The sequence below is a fragment of the Drosophila teissieri genome, chromosome 2L (genome assembly GCF_016746235.2).
Source record: "Drosophila teissieri strain GT53w chromosome 2L, Prin_Dtei_1.1, whole genome shotgun sequence".
Lineage (NCBI taxonomy): Eukaryota > Metazoa > Arthropoda > Insecta > Diptera > Drosophilidae > Drosophila > Drosophila teissieri.
In genome coordinates, this window is record NC_053029.1 from 8,974,255 (window position 1) to 9,000,495 (window position 26,241).

Below are 26,241 nucleotides of genomic sequence, written 5' to 3' on the forward strand. Positions count from 1 at the left end.
AACAACGCCAGAAGGTGAACATCACATTGAGCCTTCGTTTATTCATATTTCTAATTTTTGCAGCTTTTCTGTGTGGTTTCGGTATTTGTTCATGGCTTTTATACGGCAATCGTTCGTGTTGCTGTTGTGGCCAGGTTCCGACCAACGGATGCTGCTGCGGCAACGCACTGCAACAGGCGGCAGCAGCAACGGATCCGGGAAATTGCCCGCCGTAAAGTTGGTCCGGGCCTGGCCATAATGGCAATGGATAATGCAATGCCTAACTACTAACGTAAATTGATAATCGAAAACATGTTTGATTTTTTTATGTTTTACTTAAGTTTTTCATTTTTATTATGTTTGTATTGTATGTGTTGTTTTTGCTAAACGCATCCAATAGGCTTATGTTTTGAGTTTGTATACCTGAACGAAATAGTTACTATACCTTTATAAAAGCACCTAACCTAGACGTAACGAAATATGTAGATTTGTTGTAACTTAGTTCCTTCTACTAATTGATATTAACCTTTGTAAAAGCCCAGTAATCAGAGACTACTACTAATGGTAGTGATAATAATAAAATCTATATTAACCAACTTGCACGTTTTAATACCGAGCTGATCTATATACCCAGCGTATACGTAGTTTTCTTCGCAGATTTTTCACACACCAGAGCACAAAACACTAGCACACACGATCACGCATATCGAGCACTTTTCCTGCCTCCCTCACCCGCCCCCAAACACAGTGCCGCACAAAAGTGTGTGTGCACGCAATTACCGGGTTCCCAAATGCAGAAAATGTCCATTATGTGTACCGCACGTATATACGAGTATGAGTTCATTGCCTCGCCTACCGCCCCGGTATCAGGAATTTGCGCGCAGAGTACTCCCTGCCACAGCTATAAATACCCTACCCATCCGATCCTATCCGATCCATGCGGTGCAGGCCGTCTTATTTGCTCGAAAATAGTCTCGCGTTCATTTTGTAGAATTTTTAGTCTGCAATGTGCAATGAACGCGTTGAGTTTGACTGCGAATCCCGAAGAAGTATTTCAAGAATCTAAATGTTTTGTTAGTGCCAATGTGTGTAAGAATAGGAAAACAAGATCTGAAAACAGTTATTTCGAGGATTATTCTGAATTTGTAAATAAATAACAAAAGAAAGTAAGTCTCTTTACCATTGCATTCCAATTTTCCAACATTGCCCAAAGACCGTCAGTACGAACCGCATATTTTGGTACTTTTGTCTATCCGCTGTCTATCCGCCTACCGCCATTTAAAATAAGATAATTATTTATGCCAAATGCATGTGTTACGTTACTTTAAACGAAGTTAAGTCTTAGAGCTAGTCTTATTTTTAAAAGCATTTACTCGCATTCCCTTCAAAAAGAATACATCTTGTTGTATGGCTGTGCATTGCATCCATTTGAATTTTATAAATACCTGCATATTCAACTTAAACTTCATGTACATATGTTGTATGTGTATAGAAGCCGGCCACAAATATTTACATTAATTGCGTTCTCTAGCAATAATCCTCCGAAAATTGCAATCGTTATTAATATTAACACCCTTTCTACACCGTCTCCCCCAACAACAAAATCACTCACAAAAACTATAGGATCTAATTACGCAAGAGCTCGACGAACTGCTCCAATCGCTTTCGAGCGTCGAGGATGGCATCGCCAACATGAACCAGAGCAGCTTGGATGGCATGCTACACGGATTGAAGGTAATACTACTCGTAATGAATAATCTAAGGCCGAAATAACACCACCCTTTCGATGCTTGATATTCGGCATGTACTCAAAGTAGCTAGATTAATTTGAATTAAAATATCTACTCACACCTTGTACATAACTTTTGTAAACGATTATTGGATGCTGGCGTGTGTCAGAGAACTTTAATAACTCAATCGCATCACTCCATAAAGAATCGTACATTTTTTGTCAGGCTGTTTTTTTTCTTTTGTACCAACAGAATACCTTTCAGTTGTTAGTTTTGTCCAGTTGTAGTGGTCGTACCTTTGGCTGTCTAAGTATTACCTTTTTGTAGGCCCAAAATCCAATTGTATTGTTACGTAGATTTATATATTTGAAAACAACATATTTCTGAAACCCATATTTTACACGCCCGATGTGTGCAGCTAATCCAGAGCAATCTCGAAGTACACGAAAGGGACGCCATCGAGTTAAAGAACCAGGCAAAGACATTGCCCACAGATCCGGCTACTGAACGTTTGCTCAACGACACCGTGGACCGGATTGACTTACTACTACGCCGCACTCAGCAAGGCATCACCATGATAGCGGTGAGTGGTTGAGATCTACGTCTATAGTTTCCCGTACTCATAATTCTTTATTCCGTATTCAGAATGCTATGCATGGTCAGAAGAAGCGCCAGGAGGAGATCGACGAGTACCAGCAACATCTGCTGGAGCTGGAGCAATGGATCATCGAGGTTTCCGCCGAACTGGCTTCCTTTGAACCCACCTCGGACAGCAGCACGGATGAGCAGGTGCTCAAGTCGCAGGTGGAGAGAAGCCAGCAGTTGCTGCGCACCCTCAAGGATCGCCAGCAGTCCATGGAGGATTTGGTGGAACAGACGCGCCAGCTGCAATCCCATCCCGACGTTGCTCCCTTGGCTGACACGCTGATGGAGCAGCTGCAGAGTATCATTACCATTCTGCGGGAACAGGTCACCGTGGCCACCAAGCGCATCTTTACCATTGAAAAGCGCATTGTGGACTTGCGAAAGGCCAAGAGCGAGGAGGCGCAACGCCAGCGTGTGCTGGCTGATTCCCTCATCAAGCCACCAACAGAAGTGCCAGCGGGTCCAGAGGCGCATGAATCCATCGAGTCCAACGAGAACACTATCGACTCCAGCTCCATGCCCGAAGAGGAGATCAAACCGACTGGAGTCTATGTGGAGACACAGACATCGCTCAGCCTGCAGCAGCCCCCCGTTCAAGTGGTGACCACCACGACTGTGGAGGCGCAGACCAGCTTCAAGGAGCCAGCTGTAGAGACCGCAGAGGTGGCTCTGCAAACCCAGAAGGAGCGTTCGCCCACCGAGAACATTATGGTAACGCAGACGGTGCAGCATGGCCAGGAAACGATCCAGATCGACACGACTCGCAACAAGGAGGTGCCCGATGAGCCCGAAGATGTGCAGATCGAGGCTCGTTACCATCAACGACCTAAGGGCGATGTGGACCGCGCCACCGAGTTGATCCTTAAAAATGTACCTCAAGCTTTCGAAACCACTTTCGTGGAGCCAGATGACACGACCACCGAAGTGATTGTGGGACCGGATGGCACCAAACACATTGTGCTCAAGAAAGTAACCCGAACCCGCCAGCAAGTTGTACAGCAGCAGCAGATCAGCTCAATCGAGACAATAAGCGATTCGGATGGTAACATAGAGGTTCACTCCACGGGTCAGATTAATTTGGAGAACGTGCACACCACGGACACCAAAGCTGATCCCGAGGAGGGCAGTGTCCACACAGTAATCACACAGCAAACGCGTGGTGCTGTTGTGGATTCATCGCAGCCCGAGGGTGTGATCCTGCAGGAATTCGAGACCGAGCCCACTATTGAGACGTACGAGGAAGTGATTGCCCCAGGCTCCCAGGCGCAGCTGATTCCCATGCAGGCAGGAGATGTGCAAACCCAAGGCACCATCCGAGCAGTAGTCCAGCAGGTGACCCGTAAGGTGATCCGTAAGACGCGCAAGATAATCAAGCGCGTGGTGATCATCGACGGAAAGGAGCACATCACTGAGGAAGTGGTCGAGGAGCCGGAGGAAGTGGAGATCACAGAGGAGGAGACAGCACCGCACATCAACGTAAATATTGTGCGAACCGTTGACGGTAAGGTGGTGAGCGAGGAGGAGTTCCAGCGAATGATGCAGGAGCCCGGAGTTCTAATCGAAGAAGTTGCCACGGATCTGCAAAAGCAGACGACGGCAGAACCGCAGCAAGAGGTATTTGATATTGAGTCTACCCAAGTCACAACCACCACAAGAACTACAACCGCAACCACACAAGAACAAGAACAGCCAGAACAACAGACACAACCAACAACAGAAACGACTAAAGAAGCACCAGTAGAGTTGCCAGCACCTCAAGTAGATGTTGAACAACCCGTAGTAGTTGTTGCCACTACCAGTCCCGTTCATGTTCCAACAGCGGATGTAGTCGAGCCCAACGACTCCTCGCCGACTGTAGACGTCGAAGCAGTGGTTGAAGATATCAACGAGATTTGGCCACTGGAACATCACCTCAAACCCACCAACATTGACTTCTCCCAGCACGTCGAAGAACTGGCAGCACCAGCGACCACAGTAGAGACTGAAGCCTCCATGCCAGTAGAGGAAATTTGGCCGACAAGCCCAGAAACCGGAAACTCATTGACCCTGGAGCACTATGAGTTCGAGCCACAATCACCTCATGAAGAGAGCACAAAATCTGATCTAGTTAAGCCCCAAGAGACTGAGCCGCAAGTTGTTGCAGAAACTAAGCCAGAAGCCATTACCACTGGAAGTATTACCATTACCAAGACTACAACCACCATCACAAGCTCCACAGAATTACCGCAGGAAACTCCTGCCCACCATTTGCCAGCAGATGAACAACAGCCTCCTGCATCCGAAATCAAGACTGACATTCAAAGTTTCCTTGAAGCCGAACAGACATTGGCCGCAGCTCTAAAGGAGCAGTCTTCAACTCCGACTGAAGCTTCGGTGGTTGAAGATGTGCAGGCTCAGCCTGAGGAAATTGTTCTTGAGGAGAGGACTGTTGAAATTTCAACCATCAAGACTGAAGAAAATCAAGAAGCGCCAGTTGCCGTAGAAGAAGTGAAATCACTGTCTGCAGAGTCTGAACCAGTAGTTTCCGAGCTGCAGGAAGTGGCCATTGAGATTGTCGAGCAGACTGACCAAAAGCCAGAAGAGCTCGTTGTTGGAAAACAACCCGCTCCTGGTCAAATCGACCTGCGTGCCGCCACTCAACTCTTCATCTCTGGAGAGGCCGCAGCTTCAACGGCTCCACAGAAAACCTTCCAGATTACAGCACCCTCTCTGGAGGACAATGGCGCTGGTGTGCTGAAGGTTGTCCTGGGCAAGGAAAGCACCAACGAAGAGGATACCGCATCTCCAACCACCGGCAAGGTTAGCATGACCATCATTGAGACCGCTGCTGCTCCCGTCGACGACGCCAAGCGGCGTCGAAAGAAAAAGAAGAGAAGAGATACAAAGCACGAGGAGGAGCTTGAGCAAGAACCAGAGACTGAGCCGGAAGTCGTTGCCGTTGCGGAGCCTGAGGTGAGCTCTGATGTGCCCGTTTCTCCGGAGGATTCGCCACGCGATACTGTGCGTCACGAGTCCATTGTTGAGATTAGTCCCGATAGCGATTTGTCCAGCATTGAGACTGACACGAAGGTTAAGATTGTGGAGGATGCCGTTGTTTCTTCGCCATCGGAGTCGCCGCGAACGCCAATGGTTGAGCTGGTCATTCCCACCGAGGTTGTTGAGTTAGCTTTGGTCGAGGATGAGGAACAACAGACCACACCGCGTGTTCCCTCGCCCACTGAAAAGACGGAAGTCGAACAGGATATTAAATCCGTGCAGACTTCGCCACAGCATCAACCCACACTGGATGAGACTGCAGTGCAGACGAGTCTGGAGGTGCAACCGGATAACCAGGAGAATGAATCGCAGACACTGATTGTGGAGATAACTGAGACTGAAGCACAAACCACTCCCCGAAACGAGGAGCAGCCGGTGGCCGTGGAGATATCCACCACTGAGATTCAAACCGATGTGAGTGGCCAGCCAGCTGAAACTGTAGAGATTTCCAGCCAAACTACCGTGACCACCACCATCGAGAAGGAACTGCAGACCACTCCAAAGGATTCTCCTCGCGCACCAGAGGCAGGCAGCAGTGACGTGGTGGAATCTCTGGTGCAGGATTTGGTTAAGGATATGACTACCGATCTGCCAGTTCGCACAAGCGAACAATCTACCGTGACTGAAACCACCGCAACCACTGAAACCCATGTGCAGACAACCACTCCGGAGCCCAGAGAACAAACTGAAGTCTTTAAACCGGAAACTGTCCATGAAGAGACCTCAACGGTGGAACTTGTGCAGGTCGCTGATGGTGAGATGCAAACCACGCCTCGTGGAGATGTGCAACCTGCATCTCTGGAGGATACCTCTCTGACTGCCACTTCGATATCCGTTTCGGAACCCTACGAACTGGAGGTCAAGACTACCGTGGCCATTCCCGCTGATTCTGATGCATCCTTGGCTGAGCCGACGGTCTATGAATACACACAGACCATGCAGTTGCCCAAGCAGGACAAGAAATCCAAGAAGGACAAGAAAAAGAAGCAGAAGAATGTGCCTGAAGTGGAGCAGCAGCTGCCAGAGGAGCCACAGATCAGTGTGACCGTTGAAATCGCACCAGAGTTGCTATCCGAGTCAGGTATTGTGGTATCCACTAACCAGCAGATCGAAGATGTGCCCCATGTAACACCGGTGGTGGACACTCCCATCGAATGCGAAGAAGTGGAAACGCCCAAGGCTCAAAGAGTGCAACTTCAAATCACCAAGACCACTGTCTACGATGAGTATCCCGATCTGCCAGTTCATATTACTGAGCAGAACAAGGTACTGATTGCGTCCCAGCAGGGCAAACGATCCGGAGCAGGACCCACATCCTCAGCGGTGACCATCGAAGAGGTGGGCTCACCCACGGAGGAGCTGGTGGTGCCCATCACCCCGGGACCGGACAATCTGAGTGGCGAGCCCCACAACATCTGGTTCAGTGCCACCACCAGTGTGGATAAGACACCCATTGAACTCTCCCAGGCTCTGATTATGAGCGAGAGTTTGCAGCACTATCCAGGACAACAGCAACCGACCCAGCAGCCGATCCTGATTTCCACCAAGGAGGCCATTGGTGACCGCATCAAGCAGCTCAAGCAGGCGTCGCCCCAACAAGCCACTCCCCTGAGCAATGTGCTCCACTTGGCCACGTTGTCTGAACAGATTAAGGAACTGCCCACTGAGCAACGCATCTTGGAGGTCAACGAAGGTCTGCAGGATCTCGATGTGGCCATTAAAACAGGTGACAAGACTGTGATTCAAACCACTGTTATCACGGTCATCGAGAAGGTATCAACTTGGTTGGAAACCATCGAATATCGCGTGTACCTCATCAGGCAGAACTCCAACGAGGGACCCTCCGAGGAGAAGCTGGACAACTATAACCAACTCAACGACGAGCTCAGCACCATCAAGCAAAATGTCGGCCAACTTGAGCGACAATTGTCGAAGGCTGAACCGGAACCAGAGTTGGTGAAATGCGTGGATAGCCTGAAGGAGCATGTGGATGCGGTGGAGCAGGTCACACAACAGAACCAGGTGCAGGACAGCAATGATCTGGACAAGTGGCACAGCTTCGAGGTACTGCTGTACAACGTGTCCTCCGTCTTGGCCGAGCTGCAGCAGAGCTACGATCTCTTGATCAATCAGGAGTATCCTTTGTCCGCTAAACTGGCCCAGCTGGACGAGTTGGAGCAGCAGCATGAGGCGGCACAGCAGCAACTTGCGCAGCTCTGTCAAAATGCTCGAGCTTTCCAGCGCGATTTCCCAGGCAAGAAGATGCCGCAGGATGTGCACAATGCCTTCGAGGCCAGCAAGAATATTGCCAACAACATTCAGGCAGAGCGGGAGCGTGTCCTTCAACTGCAATCCCTGGCGGAGGAGTACGAGCAGACGCTCCAAGAGTTCACCAAAATCACAGTGCTGGCCGACAAGCTGGTTGAGAGTCCAATAGTTTCCAGTTCGCTCGAGCAACTAAACAACGAGGTGCAGAAGCAGCGGAAGTTCTTTGTAAATCTCAGCCACTGTCGTGCCATGTTGGAGTCCCTGGAGGAGAACATCGATAGTGAGACCCGCGAGAAGCACTCGGAGTTGCACAAGGAGCTCTACAACCGGGCTACCAGTCTGCTGGACAAGGCATCCGAAAGGTCCTCCAAATTGGTGCAAGCTGCCTCCCGTTGGACTGTGCTGGAGAAGGGCATGCGGGATGAACTGCAATGGCTCCAGGTGGCACAGCAACGAGTTCCCGACTTATCTGCCGTAACTTCCGCCGACTACGATCAATACACCACCCTGTACCAGTCGCTGAGCAATGATATCTCGCATCACTACGTGAAAATGACGCAGCTTTCGGGAATTGCCAACAAGTTGCAGCATTTGGTGCAGGCACCCAATCTCGTGGAGGAAACCAATGAGGCCTTGATAGTGCTACTCAAGCTCCGCGAGGAGGTTGCTCTCTACCTTCACCGCCTTCTGGTCTTCAAGGAAATCTGGGTGCAGTACGAGCAGCAAACGGATAAGCTGGAGGCCTTTGTGCGCGAAGCAGAGCAGGAATTGAGGAACATTCAGATACCCTCGCAACCCACTCACCAGCCCATCGAGCACATGCGTCAATTCTGGGAGATTAAGGCCCGCTTCGAGCTCCACAATAATGTGCGCACCGATACGGGTCTGAGCTTTGAAAAATCCCTGCAGGTCATTCCATTGGCCGACGAGATGCTTCAGCGGCAGTTCCATGCCCAACTGGAGGATCGCTGGCAGGCCGTGGCCCAGGCCATCGAGCTCATTCAGCACAACATTGTGGAGTGCCTGTCGTCGGAGGATGTGCCCGCGGACGAGAAACTCAAAATGGTGGAGCGAGAGCTGCAGGAGATCTACCTGACCATGACCAGCATGAAGGGTGTCATCAAGAACGAGGAGGAGCTCTGCCTGTACATCGAACGAGTTCAAGTACTTCGCACGCGCGTCGGATTCATTGGCAACGAGCTGGGCAGGATTGGACTGCAAGAGCCCGCCATTGAGCCGGAAAAGGTGGGTGAGCTATTCTCGCTCTCCCACAAGATAAGCACCCAGATTGCCGAGGAGCTGGAGGGCGCATCTGTCCTGCGTGACCAGCTGCAGGCCATCCAGGAGGGTATTAGCAATCAGCGCAAACACCAGGCCAAGATCTCGGTCATACTGGATGAATGTGAGGCCGCCGAGCGCCAAGGAGCAGATGTCCTCGAAAAGGCCGTCGCCGATTGCCAGGCCGCCGGCGAGGAGCTGGTCATCAGCTGGCAGGAGATTATGCGAATCCGCCAGATGCTCCACACCCTGCCCATGCGCCTCAAGATGTCCGTTTCCCCAGTCAAGTTGGAGAGGGACATCTCCCAGCTGCAGGACGACCACGCCTTCCTCGAGAGCAAGTGCACCAACATCATGGCCATCCTGCGAAGCCGCCTGGCCGTCTGGCTGCGCTACGAGCGTCAGCTGGAGCTGGTCCACGGATCCGTCCAGGAAACCGATTTCATGATGGAACTCATCCGGGTGCACGGTCAAGTCGACTACGAGCGCCTGCGCAAAGCCACGGAACGTTTGGAGGTAAGTTTTCGGCCCACAATTTTATGACTTTGTTTACGTGCGCGGTTAGGGATCGATTTGTATCTCAGATTAGTTCGTATCTCGCTGCCTGATCCAAAATCTCGCTACCTGCCGAGCGGAATTTTCGCGAACTGCTTATCAGCTGGGTTTTCCCATAGAAAAACGAGTTATAAAATCCACAACATTTTTCGGACGCGCTTCATTTATTTTCCGACATTCGAGTCAGAAACAGCTACTAAAACATATTTCCTTGATTCTAAAACATAATTCTAAAATAAAAAGTAACATTAAAAATATAAAATTAAATCAGTGTAATTTCGACATTGAGAAAAGTTGCACATGTAAAGTAACTTATGTCGTGTTAAATGTAAATTTGAAAAGCTGTCCGTCGCCAAAGTTTCCCCAAGCTTTTTCGTAAGCTCCCGCCGCTTGTGGGGCTCTTTACGTAGCCAGTTTATCGCGGCCCCAGTTGACGTTAACTTCGAACCGAGCGCGTATCTCTTCGTCGCGGTCGGAATCCCTCAAGCAACTAGACTAATCCATCTTTATACGGGTAAATTAACCCATCGCAGGGACTGGCTGGCGATCTGCAAAACCGCGAGCAACTGATCGATGAGCTGAAGGGTGCCGCCAAGCCGCTGATCGAGAGCTGCGATGTCCAGATTGTCGAGCAGATCGAGTCCGCTGTCCAGGAGGCGGTAGTCGCCTGGAATGACACCAGCGAGAATCTGCAGCAGCTGCGTACCCGCTACCAAAGAGCCGTCGAACTGTGGGACAAGTACCGCAACGCCTCAGCGGCCGTCAAGAACTCCATTGAGCAGCAGATGGATACGGTCAAGTCCCTGGAGCAGCCCCTGGATGCACTGCAGCACGCCAAGGTGAGTGCCCACAAGTGCCGTGACCCGTCCGGCAAACGGGTCGTATGAGTGATGTGTATCGTGTGTGGGCGACAGTGATGCCAACGACCTGTTTGTCACAAGTCACATAGGTAAAATCGAACCGGAAAATACAATAATTGAACAAACAATAGGGACAGAAAATCGGTTAACATCTGTACATTCTAAGTACAAGGATATATCGATTGGTTGTTATTTAAAGTCAACTAAACTAACTTAGTTTCAGTTATTTCAATCATAATATTATTCATATTGTTTGTATAATATTATTCGTAATTCTGGTGACACATTTCCGGTACTGTTTTTTTAGATCTTCTGAGAAATTAAGAAGATGAGAGGGTGTTCTAAAACTGAAAAAAGCCACCTCAGGTGAACTGTGTACATTTTTTTTGGCGGCAAACTAGGACACAAATGTGGCTCCTTAATTGGCCACAGGAGACGCAGCTGTTCCAGCTAGTAATTACATTGATTTTCTCCGTAGTGCTCGCCCTATCAATTTTTTTGGGCGCGTCAATGTAATGGGTTCGTAATAGCTTCGCCGTAGATGTACATATGTGAGCTAACTTGGTCCGCTGTGTTTGTGTCATAAATTATGCTTTGGGTAAATAAAACCGACATCGACGTACGATTTCTTTTTCGGCATTTACTTAAAAAATTAACGCATACTCGGGTCGCCGTTTTGTGTTTATTGATCATTAGGGTCATTATATTATAGGCCCTACTCGTCGGTGTAATTATATTTTCGGACAGACAACCAACTGTCATTTCACACAGGAGGCGAGTTTATCAACCCGCTGCTGTTGGGCTATATTTTCGTATTTCGTATTATTATAGTATTTTTGTATACATAGCAGCTTTAGCTTTATCAACAGCAGCAGTAGGAGCAGTAAAGAAACGGCGGAAACAGGTCCGCAAATGCCTTGAGCTCCGCAAGAAGATAAATGCGGAAAGATAGATAGATAGATAGATAGGAAAGACACAGAGCGAAGAAATCTATTTCTTAATACCTAATCTATGTTGGTATTCTCAATGCCACTTCTCTAAGCGCTTGTTTGCTCATGTAGCACCGTGATAAAGCATCGCCAAATACTTGCCAGATGATATCATAGGGCGGACATTACAAAGGGCATTACTGAATTAGAGAATTACAGAATTAGAGAACTTATGCGAGTGCGGCAAGTGGTGACCCGTTTTCCCCCCAAAACCGAAATCGAAAGTGCGCCGGGCACTCGCAGCCCTAATTACCATTGCCGCGCAGGGAAGTGCACTCGACATCACAATTGATAAGGGTCTGCGTCACGAAATGGAACGCCAGCCCGGCCGGCTTGAGCTAAATACTTTCGGTCGTCGTCGAGTTAAATATAAACCAGTGACATTTCGCCAGGCATCCAATGTAATTGGGATTTGTTTCATTCAGAAAGAGCATTTCGGTGGCGAGGATAGAACCGAAAATATTAGAGATAGTTAGGCAAAAGGCAAAGGGAATTATAAATGAATAAACTGGATAGATGATTGATAGATGCTATTTGGAGGGTATTTATATATTTTGCATTTAGCAAAACAAACACGTGTTAATTGAGTGGCGATTATCTGGACCCTGGTCTTCATTAGCTGACTGGCTCTCTAACTCCAACCCTCTACATTCGCACAGGTATGCCAAGACAACCTGACGACCCAGAATGACAGAATCTTGGAGCTGCGCGACATTGTGGCCAAGATCGCCGCCGATGTGGGCCTGGATGCCTCGGCCCTCATGCAGGGTGAACTGGATGCACTGGGCCAGCGATTGGCCGAGTGCAAGGATGCCATCACCACGCTGGCCAACGTGGCCGAGACGCAGGACAAGGAGCGCAAGGAGCTCGACAAGGAGGTGACTCTGGCCAAGGCCTACTTCAACAATGTGCAGCAGGTGAGTGTGAGTGTGAGTGAGGGAAATGAATGAAATTATGGTAGCACACGGATACGGATGTAGGACGTGGGTTTAGACCCCACCATCCTGACCAGCTATCGATTGTGGCGCCTAATGGATGCATATTTTGCATATGTTAGTTTGTCGGTTTGAGTTTGGCGTGTGAAAATGCCCACACTAACGTATACCGATTAGCCGGCCAGTGTTGTTGTTGCTTGTGCACTGTAGCCTGTAGTTGTTAATCCAATACGAAGGACATGCTATTTTAAGTGGGTTAAAAGTTGAAAAAGTTTTTGTGTACCCTGGTTGGCAACCCACTCACCGTGGTCCCAGTGCTCCGCCCCATCATTATTGATTGATAAGAGGCGTAAATATAATTTTGAAGAGTACGGTTCCCCGGTGAAAAACTTATAAAATCGTAATTGACACTTGCCCTGTGGGAAGCATGGTAAATATTTGATGACCTTATGGATATGCATATGTCCTTTGTTTTGGTCTTGGGCGCTAGGAAACTTATTGTGGACTATGTCGGTTTTGGTCTTTAAAAACTATTATTATTATGATTCACTTCCCCGGGAATTAGGCGATTCTTCAAGAGCTATGAAGTGCTTTCCCGTCTAAATCAAAAGCACCATGAATATAAATGGTTGATTAAAGATCCTATACTTAAGCGATTCATTCAAGAAGTTATAATCGAGCAATTTCATTGATAGAATGCATATACATAGGTGCCTAATAAATTGCCGTATCAAATTGGGTATTTTTGGTTGCAACTTTCCAAGCACCTTGCCACACGGTGTGCTCATTTGCATGGCACATGCCAACCAGTTTGGATTTCCCCCGCCCTATTCCCCTCCCATCCACTGCCAACTCCATTGCCCACTTTGGTGGCCCCCCCTCCCTCTAATCAACGCCTCAGACAATTGAAGTTGGCCACTGGGAGCGCGTGTCGTTGGCATGAGGTCATTGCCAGTTGGCGGAAAGAGTTGCAATGTGCCACACCGATTCCCATTGTCGTGGAAGCCATGCAGAGTGGACAGACGGACGAAGACGAATGGTAACCGGAGACATGCGAGCAGCCATATTAGGGTCAGACCAATTAGCGATGCAAGAAGCACATTGAAAGCTGACCACTGCGTATGAATAGATAGTAATATTTTGATTTGCTTCCTTGCAGGACATTTCCCGAGAGGCACCGCAAAATCCCAGGGAGAGCGAGGAGCAGCTGGCCGCTTTGCGAGCCCATCTCCAGACGTTGGCACGAACGGAAGAGCAGCTGCGTCAGCTGAAGGAGCGCCATCAGAACAGCGAAGTGCCACCATCGATGGCCGGCAGCGATGACGACGGCATCCTGGAGGTTCTAGCCCTGTGGCAGAAGATATTCCAGGACACCTTCCAGGAGTACCATCGCCTGTCCACGCGACTCGCCCGCAGCCAAAACAGCTCGGAGGCGCTGCGATTGTGGCGGCAGTACCTTCAGCACGTCCAGTCCTTCCTGTCCTGCGCCATTCCCGAGGACTACAGCAGCCTGCGAGAGCAGCAGCAGCTGTGTGCCATCCACCAGAACTTGCTCATCTCGCAGCAGAGTGTGCTTTCCGAAACACCACTCGAATCGGAGCTATCGGAGCAGTACAAGGCACTGACCAACCTGCACAATGAAACCCTCTCGCGGATCATGCAGCGAAACAGTGAGCTGGAACGGCGGGTGAGTGGCTGGAATGCCTACCGCCAGCAGCTGGCTGCCCTTTTGGACTGGCTGCGTCAGCGGGAAGCGGAGCGCAATGCCCTCCAGCTGCGCTACATTCACCTGAAGCGAGTGCCCCACCTGAAGCACCGCCTGGATGCGATGATCCAGCAGCTGGAGCAGGGAGAACAGCAGAGCAAGGCCTTGCAGGAGCAGCAGCAGGAGCTGGCCAGGCACTGTGACGACGCGCTGGCCACCGCCATGCGAATGGAGCAGGCCAGCATCGGCCAGCGGATCAGCAATTTGCGTGCAGCCCTCAAGACCTGGCAAGGATTCCTGCAGCGCGTCACCCAGCTGTCGGAAAGCTACGAGCAGCGAGTGAACCAGTTGCAGCAGGAATTCGCAGCGGCTCAGAAGCTTCTGGATGCCAACAGCGAATCCCTGCCCACTCAGCCAGCGGCCATTGAGCAACTTCTGGGATCCCTGCGTGCGCAGAGGGTCCAGCTTGGTGCCCAGGTCTTCGCTCTGGAGAGCCTCACTGTGACCCAGGAGGAGCTCAAGGAGTGCATCAGTCCGCACGACATGAAGACCATTCGCCAACGGAACTGGCTGCTCTGGCAGCAGCACGCCGATCTGGACTACCAGCTGGCCAACCTGATCAACTCCATTGAGGAGCGGCTTTCCCTACTGTCCAACTATCAAATCAGATACGATCGCATCTCCCAGTGGCTGCAACGTCTGGAACAGCGTGTGGAAAAGGATGCCGATGTCACTGCCATGACCAATCCCGAGCAGGCAGCCAAGCAGCTGGAGCAGCAAGTTAATTCCGAGCTGCAACTGAGGGACAAGGAACGGGAGTGGCTTCTATCCACCAGCAGGGAACTGCTCACCCTCTACTCCGAGCCGGAAGTGCGGTCCCAGGTGCAACAGCAGAGCGACTCCCTCATCGATCGCTGGCAGCGTCTCAAGTATTTGGCCAAACAGAAGGCCACCAAGATAGGCGAGCTCAAGATGACACTTCTCCGGCTGGAGGAGCGAATCGCCCTGATCCGCGCCTGGCTTTTCGAAGTGGAATCCCAGCTGGACAAGCCCTTGAATTTCGAGAGCTACACACCGAATGTAATCGAGGCCAAGCTGAAGGAGCATGAGCAAATCCAACGCTCCATCGAGCACCACAGCAGCAATGTGGGCGAGGTCCTTAATCTCGTAGAGATGCTCCTCAACGATGCGGACAGCTGGCGCACGCAGGTGAACACTTCCGGACTAGCTGCATCAGCTCAGAATCTGGAGCAGCGCTGGAAGAACGTGTGCAGCCAGTCGGCGGAGCGCAAGGCCCGCATCCTGACCATTTGGAACCTCCTCCAGCAGCTCATCAAACTCACGGCCGAGCACAAAAACTGGCTGGGCAGCCAAGAGAGCCAAATTGCCGGCTTTGAACGAGACCAGAAGTCCCACAGCAAGCACAAGCTGGAGGAGCGCCAGAAGGAGCTGAGAGCTAAGCTGGAGGAGCTGGAAAGCCAGTCGGTGAATCTTCGCCAGCTGGAGCAGATCTATGCCAAGCTAACCATGAGCGCTGGCGTCGAGCCGGAGAACATCCAGAAACTGACACTGCCCACCAAGGTAATGGTGAGCATGTGGCGCCAGTTGACGCCACGCTGTCATGCCCTCTTGGATGCCATCGACAAGGATGCCAAGCTGATGCGAGAGTTCAACAATGCCCAATTGGAGGCCACCAACTCCCTGAATGCCATACAAAAGGCCTTGGAACAACTGCCAAGCGTCGAGGATCAGCAGACCTCCAAGGCGCAGCCCAAGGCGGTGCTCCAACGACTGGAGAGCCTAGAGAAGAAGTTGCAGGACGCCCAACAGCATGTCCAGCAGGCGGATACGCTGGCCCAGGAGGCCAAGACCAGGACCAAGCAGCAGCCGCAACTGAAGCAGTTGCTGGAACTTGTGTCCGCCTATACCACCCTTTGGCAAACTGTCTACACGCGCATCGTGACTCTCAAGACCACTTGGCTGACCAGAGCAGCACAGGCAGCCGCCTCTCTGCCGGTCAATGAAGCAGCCAACGCCGCCGTCCAGGTTAACACGCTGTCCCAGCGGAAACTCCGGCAGGCGCAGCAGATGCAGAGGGAAACCTCCATCACGGCCAAGGATGCCTACATCATGGAACTGCAGACGGCCATCACGGAGTGCCAGAGCAATCTGGACGAGCTGCAGCGCACGGTGGTGGACAAGACCCGCAAGCCGGGACCCCAGAAGATCGCCAAGCTGCTGGGCAACGCCCAGTCCTCCACCGAGCTGGTGAAGCATCTCAGCCATCTGCTGCTCACCGAGTGCAAGGCGGATGACCAGGCTGCCGAGGTGGAAACCGTGGCAGAGCTCACGTTGCGCTTCGATACCCTGCAATCGCAGTGGAAGGCGCGACAGCAGCACGATCAAAATGCAAGGTAAGATCCCATAACATACTAGTTATCTACATATTTGTTGGGATATATATTTGTTTTTAAAAGTCTTGCCAAACTACTTTACCTTTGCCGGAGTCAAAGTGGCATATTTGAGAATACCCCTTCCCAATTGTGTCTCCAATACTCCCAAAACAACTAAATGTTAGGGACGAACGGCATCCTGAATAGTGTATCATATTATAACAGATGACTTGTGTTCGTCCACATTTTATTCAAGAGTTTTCTAATTTTTAAGAGAGATTTTACTTTTCGGTTTGGCAAGTTCTGAAACGTATTCGGTTCGCCGAATGTCACTTTCTGCTGGTGATTTGGGTCTGTTCTTGACTAACCAATTGTTTTATTGCTTTCCATCTCGCTGTTGCCTACTTTTCTCCTTATGTCAAAATACGCACACGCATAACATCACACTCAAATATACAAACTTACCCATGCTTAACTCGAACCTGCGCATTCATGATGACACCAGGTGCCACCTACCTGCATCCTACAAGTACAACTGCATCCAGTAAGTGTATCTACCTGTCGGTGCCAGTTCCGCCGACCTCCTGCTGTTCGAACCACCCACCTGATCCTGTGATATGTGTTGTTCTATGTGGTAGTTGTCCACTAGACAAAAGCTGGCGGCGGACTACAAATGGCTGCCAGTCTCCAAGGTGGCGAACAGCAAGAGGTCGGGGGCAGTAAACAGCCCAACCGCCTAAGTCAACCTTTAAGCCAAATCAATGGACTTTGGCAAGGCGAGCTTAAGCTAACATTCAATCGATTACCATCTTAAATACTAGCTTTTTTGATTATTCAATTACTAATATGTACACTTTTATTTGTATGGCCAATTTTAGCGAGGTCGGCCGGCTAACGTGTCCGCTCTGCACACAGCGAAACTGGCAGCAGATCGACAACGATCTGTGGCGCCTCGAGCAGTGGCTGCAGTTCGCCGAGAGCACCCAGAAGGCGCAGTCAGCTCCGCCCTCGAACATCGAGCTGCTCGAGGATGTCACGCAGGACCATCGCGAGTTCCTGCTGGATCTGGAGAGTCACAAGTCCATCATATCGTCGTTGAATGTGGTCGGTGACCATCTGGCCACGCACACCTTGGACACCGAAAAGGCGAGGCAACTGCGATCGCGTCTGGAGGCGGACAATGAGCGCTGGAACAATGTGTGCATCAATGCCACCAAATGGCAGGGTCTGCTGCAGACCGCCCTGATGGGCAACAGCGAGTTCCACCAGACCATCGATGAGCTGGTGGAGTGGCTGCAGCGCACGGAGCAGAACATCAAGGCCTCCGAGCCCGTCGATCTCACCGAGGAGCGCTCCGTTCTGGAGGGCAAGTTCAAGAAGTTCAAGGATCTGCGAGCCGAACTGGAGCGATGCGAACCTCGGGTGGTCAGCCTGCAGGATGCCGCCGATCAGCTGCTCCGCTCCGTCGAGGGCTCCGAGGAGCAGTCCCAGCACACCTACGAGAGGTAAGGTGTCCAGTGCGCCAGTTCCGAGGGCGGAACGAAACAATTCGTGGGTGCCGCTTGAGCTTAGGGCCGGGAATCTCAGGATCTCAGAGTTAGTTGGGCGGAAAACAATTAAATTCTATATATATTATATGGTTTTAGTTGGTATTCTTAGTTCATTTGATTAGTTTTGTGCAATGATCATTGAAAAACTGTAGATGATTTGTGCTTTTTGATATGCTCCCTTTGTAGCAACTCCTTGTAGAATCCAATTAGTATTAGTTTTTATATAATTTACCCGATATATATTTCTCATATTATACTATCCAGTATTTCGGCTTGCCCTTTTAACTATCCAAATATCCTGCCCATTGTGCACTATCCACCAAAATCCTTTCCGTAGCTTCCCCTTCAAAAATTTTATTTCACATTCTCCCAAAATTATACTAAAAACATCCGCAAGGATAACTAAGCCTTTTGGAACCTTATAAATACCATTCGATCTAGTAGAATGTATTATAGCTTTTACTTTTCAACTCTATACAATATCAATCGTATCGATCGATCATTTATTTTTGCCTCTACACAAACTTTGTGTTGCCGTTTTTGTTGCGTATATTATATTATATTTTGTGTTGTATTTTTGGTACTCAAAATTCTTTCGTCCGCCCATTCTAACCCTCCATCCAAACATACACCGCCAAGGGCCCATGCAAATGTTTTAAATGCTCCAGAACCCTTTCCAGATTGACCGATCTCCGGCTGCGTCTCCAATCCCTGCGTCGTCTATCCGGCATCTACATCGTCAAACTGGGTGCCGTTCTCGGTTACGAGGGCGACAATCTCGGGGTGCCACTGCACATGTTGTCGAGTGAGGTGAGTCCACGTCCTTTCCATTGCCCAGCACCTTGGTTTCCTGTTCACAGAACATGATTTGTCCCAAAGAAAAAAATATATATAAAAACATAATTCAATTTTTGATTTGTTGATTTGTGAGCGCACCAGAAGTAAGTGAAACCAATTGGCAGTCGAACGAGAAAATATGAAAACAAACGAAACTTATGATTTGTATTATTTATAATTTATTTGTTTTCCTTTCTTACTTTTTCTGTATGGCAAATATAGCTTTTGGATAATACTACATTATCAACCTCTTCTATGCAGGCCGCCGCACCCAACACAGAAAATGCAAAGTAAATATCTATAGAAATTGATTTTAAGTTTTTGATTTTCACATGCATCGTAGTTAAAAAAAAAGTTTTTTGTTTAAACAACTTGTGCACTTTATAGTTGAAACTGAAAAGAGCATGTAGTTTGTACCCCATTAGTTGCATGATTTGCCTAGTCTTTTCAATCATATTAAACATTAGCTAATGGGTATATATCTCGAATCCATAGCAACACCGATGGCGGCGATGCTGTCGATGGCGATGTCATCAATACCACGGTTCTGGCACGCGGTGCACGGTTCCTAGGCCGCGTTGCACGTGCCTCGCTGCCCATTCAGGCGCTCATGCTGCTGCTGCTAGGTGTGGCCACTCTGGTGCCCCACGGTGAGGACTACACCTGTATGTTCTCCAACACCTTCGCCCGCAGCCTGGAGCCCATGTTGTCGTATCCCCACGGACCGCCACCCACGTAAGGCTGTCGAGTTGCAATTGGATTAGTGCAATGCAACGATGATCTAAAACAAAGTCAAAGAAAAACCCCTTACCAACCCCAACATAAGTCCTAAGAAAAACCTAAAAAACCGCACCCAGAGCGCAGTTTTAGATGCCTTTTGTAAGCTAAATTTCAAGTAAGAAAAAATTTGAACAAAAAAATGTTGAGTAACGAAATGGAAGAGTTGTACATTTGTGTAGTTTATCACATTTTGTAATTGTATGTAATTTTATAGTCATTCGATAGCTAGAGGCATTAATAAATCAAACTATTTGTATATAACCTACTGAACAGGACAGAACAGACTCGACAAGCCGAACATGAAACACTGAAAGAATTGAAAAAAAATAAAAATGAATAATGCTTGAACTAACTATTCAAACTAACGACAAGTAACGAAAAAGAACCTTTTGTAAAACGATATATACATTATACATATATATTTGCACAGCAAACAATTTATATATTCATATATACCCACGTATATGATCCCAAGAAAACTATAGAGAACCCAAACATTTTGTATATAAAAATATCTAAGCTAAAACGAAATCAAAATACGCACACGAACATTAAACTCATCACCGCACGTTTTCCCATTCAGAGAGCAGCTCCTGGGCAGCGCGAAATTGCGATCAGTATCCTGTGAATTTCGTGGAACATTTTCGCAGGACACGATCGCAAGTTCGCGCTGCCAGCGATGGCCTAGAAAAGCAAACGAATCCCAAGACAAATCATGACCCACATAGACCAATCGCCTGGAGATCTGCCTGGTGACCCATGTCCCCAGTTTGCGGCGCGTCCTTCTCCCAAACTCAGGGCGATGCTGTCAACCGGGGGCATTGGCCTCCATTTGGACTCCGGCTCCTGAAGCCCCCCTGTCAAAGGATCATTCTGCCCAAGGCCAAGATCTCTCCCACGGCCAAGGGTTAGATGATAGGATAACAGCCAGTGCGCCAGCCACAGGACACTGTGTTCGCATCCAATCCTTGAACCCCATCACGTCACTGGGGGCTAGACATTTCAAGCATTCCTGATACTCATTTCCAAATTTCCAATAGACTTTGACCATCGAAAACGACTCTCTCTTGACAAAACAAAAAAATGGAAAACGTGCGCGCCACGAGCATTGAACAAAACGAAGCAAGTGTCCTATGCCGGTGCTAAGCCAACCTACAAATTTTCTGTATAAAGAAAATGTGTAAAATGCGTATACAAAATGAAAAAGAAACTCATGAAAGAAGAGATTAATTCTTTGCATAAAAATAAAAAAAATCGTAAAATGCAATTTGCATATTGACAAGTGACGTAAGTCCATCCAGTAAGAATACCTATTTTGTTGTTAATATTTTTTGATAAACCTAATTATATTTGCCTTATATTTATCCCACTTGTTTATTACAACTATTTTTTATAATTTAACGCTTGAGCAATTATTGAAAAAATACATACATTTATTTAGTAGGCCTATGAACGATTTACTATGTATAAAATTAAGTTTGATTTAAATGTTAAATCTGTGTACTTTGCTGCTTCTATCTGGTTATGAAATAATTAGCCGTTGACAAGTTAATATAATTTATGTAGCATTTTAAGATTTCCTTTCTTGTGAACAACTGTACCTTTATATGCATTATGATTATTAAAAAAAACAAACAAATAAAAATATATTGTCTTTTTTATATGTTGGGATATATTTCTACAGCACTATTATCATGGCCCTGTACGTAAATATGCAATCTTGTTATTTCATTCTTATCCGTAACTGTTTTCTTATTTTTTTTATTCTCAGTCGCGGAAAAGTACGATCAAGACAAAATAAAACTATTTAAAATCTAGGAAAAAAATGTAATCAATAATTTTGTAAAGACGATTAGATTGGTTCTTGCCTATTTTTTGGGTATAAATATGATCGCTGCGGTCAATTGTACTTCAGTTTAAACTATCTTGCAAAATGTGCACATTGACCACAATTCTTGTTGCTTTGCTGATCTTTCTGGTTCTGGTCTATGTTTTCCTAACATGGAACTTCAACTACTGGAAGAAGCGTGGCATCCAGACAGCTCCCACGTGGCCGTTTGTGGGCAGTTTTCCCAGCATTTTCACCAGGAAGAGGAATATCGCCTACGATATTGATGATATCTACGAGTATGTGAACAATACGATACCATTGATGATATCTATGAGTATGTGAACAATGTGAACAACTCTTGTTACGTTATATAACATATATGTTGTGCAAGCAGTGTATTACTTAATGTGACGAAATAAGAGCTTTAAGTGGTTAATATCAGAATTGGCTTACTATTTATTTTTGCAGAAAGTATAAAGACACGGAAAACATGGTGGGTGTTTTTACCACGCGAGTTCCCCAATTACTGGTCATGTGTCCGGAATATATACACAAGATCTATGCCACCGACTTTCGTAGCTTTCACAATAATGAATGGCGGAATTTTGTAAGTAAACGCTTAATAGTGGAATAGCCGTGACTGAAGTTCAAAGTTCATACGTAGGTGAGCAAAAAGACTGACATGATCCTGGGCAACAATCCGTTTGTGTTAACGGGCGATGAATGGAAGGAAAGAAGGTCGGAGATCATGCCAGCACTGTCGCCCAATCGAGTAGGAAGCGAGTATTAACCATCTATCGAATCAAAATTGTATCTCTCATCATTTTCCAAAGGTCAAAGCCGTTTACCCAGTGTCACAAAGCGTGTGCAAGAAGTTTGTGGAATACATCAGGCGACAGCAGAGTATGGCCACCAGCCAGGGCTTGGATGCCATGGATCTGTCCCTTTGCTACACCACCGAGGTGGTTTCCGACTGCGGTCTGGGTGTCTCGGCCCAGAGTTTCACGGACACGCCCACGCCGCTGTTGAAAATGATAAAGCGTGTGTTCAACACCTCCTTTGAGTTCATCTTCTACAGCGTGGTCACCAACTTGTGGCAGAAAGTGCGCCAGTTCTACAGCGTGCCGTTCTTCAACAAGGAAACCGAAGCGTTTTTCCTCGACATCATCAGGCGGTGCATTACTCTAAGACTGGAAAAGCCAGACCAACAGCGCGACGATTTCCTCAACTACATGCTGCAGTTGCAGGAGAAGAAGGGCCTGCACACGGACAACATTCTGATTAACACGATGACCTTCATTCTGGACGGATTCGAGACTACGGCTCTGGTGCTGGCGCACATTATGCTGATGCTGGGACGCAATCCGGAGGAGCAGCAAAAGGTCCGCAAGGAAGTCGGCCATGCGGATCTGACCTTTGATGAAATGTCCGAACTTCCGTATCTGGACGCCTGCATATATGGTGGGGAAATCTTTATACAGTTCTTGGTTTCACTTTATATAACTGCGTTATTATTTCTTTTATATGTTTTAGAAACTTTGCGTTTGTTTTCACCGCAAGTAGCAGCCCGCAAACTGGTCACCGAACCCTTTGAGTTTGCGAACAAGAACGGACGCACTGTGCACTTGAAACCCGGAGATGTGGTCACCATACCCGTAAAAGCTCTGCACCACGATCCGCAGTATTATGAGGATCCTATGACTTTTAAGCCGGAGCGATTCCTTGAGAGCAATGGAGGTGGTATGAAAAGTTATAGGGACAGGGGTGTGTATCTAGCGTTTGGCGACGGACCTCGTCACTGTCCAGGTTGGTACCAAATAAATAAATCTCAAAATCATATACAAAATCGATTTTTCCCTTCAGGTATGCGATTTGCGCTGACTCAGCTCAAAGCAGCTCTGGTGGAAATTTTGAGAAACTTCGAGATCAAGGTGAATCCCAAAACCCGCTCGGACAATCAGATAGATGATACGTTCTTCATGGCCACCTTGAAGGGTGGCATTTACCTGGACTTTAAAGAACTTTAATCGTTAGTAATTATAGTAAGCTGATTTGTACTCGAAATATTGTAAATCAAAATTAAGCTTGATGAGGCATGCTAATAGACAATAGCGTTCTACAAATAAAATCAAAAAAAGCTGACTGATAAAGAAGTATAAGCTGAATATATTATTCAATAGATGGAAATGTTGGAAATGATACAGAATATTTGGAGTAATCAAACAGGGTTTGAGCAACATTTTGGTTTTATTTTTTAAGATTTATTTTACACATTGTATAAAAATTAATAAAAAATCAGAAAATATTTAGATTTTCAAACAACATACATACACAAAAGAATTACGCATATTACAAACCGCAATAAGTTTTAATTTGTTGCGTAACTTTGTTTAAGAAAAGATGTTAAGGAGAAAAAAAAGCTAAATTGGCAACACTAGCTATGACGTAATTCAAGTTCAACTGGCACTGTTCAATTGGGGGTATGTTTCGTTCAATTGAGGGTCGTGTTCGTTCAATTGAGCTTCGTCTGGCGTAGCGTTCAGTTGTTCAATGTGTCCCATCTGCTGTACGCTGCTCTTTATAGCAGGGTTTTTGGCCCTGGTCTACGTATTCCTCACCTGGAACTTCGATTACTGGAGAAAGAGAGGCATCGAAACAGCTGCATCATGGCCATTTGTGGGGAGTTTTCCCAGCATGTTTACCAAAAAGCGTAATGTTGCCTACGACATCGAAGACATCTATCAGTACGTGCCATGAGATTAGATATTTTCCACTTCCCGTCGATTACCTATTGTACTTTAATCGCAGGCAGTACAAGCAAACCGACAAAATTGTGGGCGTGTTCACCACTCGACGTCCCCAGCTGCTGGTGCTATGCCCGGAATATATAAACAAGATTTATGCCAGTGACTTCCGTAGCTTTCGCGACAATGAAAGAGGAAATTTCGTAGGTAGACCCATATATGTTTAGAGAACTGTAGTTCCACAATGTAAACTGCCATAGGTGGACAAGAAGGTGGACAAGATTCTGGGCAACAATCCTTTCGTCCTGAAAGGCGATGAATGGAAGGAGAGAAGGGCGGAAATCACGCCGGGCTTGTCGCTCAATCGTGTAAGAGTACTACAATAGCTTCTATCGATTATAATTATTAGTAATCCTATAGATTCGTAGGTCAAGGCCGTGTATCCAGTGTCGCAGAGTGTTTGTAAGAAGTTTGTGGACTACATAAAAAGACAGCAGCGGATGGCCACCTCCCAGGGATTGGATGCCAAGAAACTGTCCCTCTGCTACACCACCGAAGTGGTTTCCGACTGCGTCCTTGGCATTTCCGCACTTAGCTTTACAAACACCCCCACTCCGCTGTTGGCAGTGATCCAGCGGGTGTTCAACTCATCCTTCAAGTTCGTTTTATACGGCGTGCTGGCCAACCTCTGGCCGCCAATTCGCAAGTTCTACAGCTTACCCTTATTCAACAAGGAGGCGGAGGAGTTTTTCTTTGACATCATGAGGAAGTGCATCAAGTTAAGGCGGGAGAAACCCGAACAGCAGCGCGATGACTTCCTCAACTACATGCTGCAGTTGCAGGAGAAGAAGGGTCTGGATGAGTCCGAGCTCACCGCCCATACGATGACTTTCCTCACTGACGGATTTGAGACCACAGCCTTGGTGCTATCGCATACCCTCCTAATGCTGGGACGCCATCCCGAGCAGCAGCAAAAGGTGCGGGATGAGATTGGCAACTCGGAACTAAGCTTCGAGCAGTTGACCGAACTGCCATACCTAGAAGCCTGCATTCATGGTAAAAGGATCTGCTTTCAACTGGAGCTTTGCATATTTCAAGTCGTCTATTTCCAGAGACATTGCGTTTGTTTTCGCCACAGTTGACTGCTCGCAAACTGGTAACCGAGCCATATGAATTCGTCAACAAAAATGGCACCTCCATGAAATTGCATCCCGGAGACGTGGTCATCATACCCATAAATTCCCTGCACCACGATCCGCAGTATTACGAAAGCCCACATATGTTTAAGCCAGAGCGATTCCTTGAGGCCAATGGCGGTGTGAAAAAGTATCGTGATCAGGGTGTGTACCTTCCATTTGGCAATGGCCCGCGCATTTGTCCAGGTGAGAAGTCGTGTAAATTGATCCAGAAGCCATATGACCTAATCTATTTCTTTATAGGCATCCGATTTGCTTTAACTCAACTCAAGGCAGCTCTGGTGGAGATCGTACGCAACTTCGAGATCAGCGTTAACCCCAAGACGCGATCGGATAATCGATTGGATGACTCTTTTTATTGGGCCACTCTAAAAGGCGGTATTTGGCTAGAATTTATGGAGCGCTAGTAAATTAACGGAAGTGTTGTTATTAGTGTTGATAAGATAATATGCCAATTAAAAGTGAAATCAGAAATAAATTTGATTAACCACTTAATACACGCCTGTTGTATTCCTTTAAAAGTATGCAACAGGTAGATAGACGTTCTTCTAACATACATACATAAGTTGTTGTCTTTTGCAGTGTTATCGCTCGTGTCGCACTTTGAAGTTCTACTCATTTTTTCAGATTAACGATTATGTTCAAAGTCAAGGCAAAGTTATTTTTCATTCAGCTTTTATGAATAAGTGGTCTAAGTCGTTCAATCACTAAAAAAAGTTCCCCTTAACCACATCTTTATCTGCGTACCATACTCAATAATAAGTAATACAAATATGTAAACACTTAGCAAAATGACTAGCTGAAAAATTCCGTTTCATCAAGATAGCAAGAAATTAGCCCTATCTTAACAATTTTGTACTACTACTTTGTGGCTCACGACCTACGAATATACCCAGTAGTCCCTTGATCTTGATAACGAAATCAGGCACT

General features: G+C 47.5%; 3 protein-coding genes across 8 annotated transcripts in view; all 3 read left to right on the forward strand.

Moving 5' to 3' along the window:
• The window catches only part of LOC122611912 (nesprin-1), a 101,574-nt gene extending 80,789 nt beyond the window's left edge, over nucleotides 1-20,785 (forward strand). For 4 of the 6 annotated variants that reach the window (XM_043785330.1, XM_043785332.1, XM_043785327.1 and 1 more), the window contains 10 exons: nucleotides 1,603-1,713; nucleotides 2,128-2,292; nucleotides 2,355-9,452; nucleotides 10,025-10,330; nucleotides 12,000-12,257; nucleotides 13,435-16,394; nucleotides 17,252-17,878; nucleotides 18,592-18,733; nucleotides 18,983-19,050; nucleotides 19,256-20,785. In XM_043785330.1, the coding sequence (XP_043641265.1) occupies nucleotides 1,603-1,713; nucleotides 2,128-2,292; nucleotides 2,355-9,452; nucleotides 10,025-10,330; nucleotides 12,000-12,257; nucleotides 13,435-16,394; nucleotides 17,252-17,878; nucleotides 18,592-18,733; nucleotides 18,983-19,050; nucleotides 19,256-19,499 (11,979 nt within the window). In that variant the 3' untranslated portion in view covers nucleotides 19,500-20,785. The remainder of the gene's footprint in view (nucleotides 1-1,602; nucleotides 1,714-2,127; nucleotides 2,293-2,354; nucleotides 9,453-10,024; nucleotides 10,331-11,999; nucleotides 12,258-13,434; nucleotides 16,395-17,251; nucleotides 17,879-18,591; nucleotides 18,734-18,982; nucleotides 19,051-19,255) is intronic. The other 2 variants (XM_043785331.1, XM_043785329.1) reach the window with 2 other exon arrangements.
• Nucleotides 20,786-21,473: 688 nt separating this feature from the next.
• LOC122626284 (probable cytochrome P450 28d2) lies at nucleotides 21,474-23,413 on the forward strand. Its single transcript, XM_043806481.1, has 6 exons — nucleotides 21,474-21,667; nucleotides 21,840-21,978; nucleotides 22,036-22,143; nucleotides 22,205-22,832; nucleotides 22,905-23,177; nucleotides 23,235-23,413. Exons 1-6 carry the CDS (start codon nucleotides 21,474-21,476, stop codon nucleotides 23,396-23,398), a joined length of 1,506 nt encoding a protein of 501 aa, XP_043662416.1. The 3' UTR covers nucleotides 23,399-23,413.
• Nucleotides 23,414-23,900: 487 nt separating this feature from the next.
• LOC122614008 (probable cytochrome P450 28d2) lies at nucleotides 23,901-25,778 on the forward strand. Its single transcript, XM_043788462.1, has 6 exons — nucleotides 23,901-24,115; nucleotides 24,180-24,318; nucleotides 24,376-24,483; nucleotides 24,544-25,171; nucleotides 25,228-25,497; nucleotides 25,555-25,778. Exons 1-6 carry the CDS (start codon nucleotides 23,922-23,924, stop codon nucleotides 25,716-25,718), a joined length of 1,503 nt encoding a protein of 500 aa, XP_043644397.1. The 5' UTR covers nucleotides 23,901-23,921; the 3' UTR covers nucleotides 25,719-25,778.
• The last annotated feature ends 463 nt before the right edge of the window (nucleotides 25,779-26,241 follow it).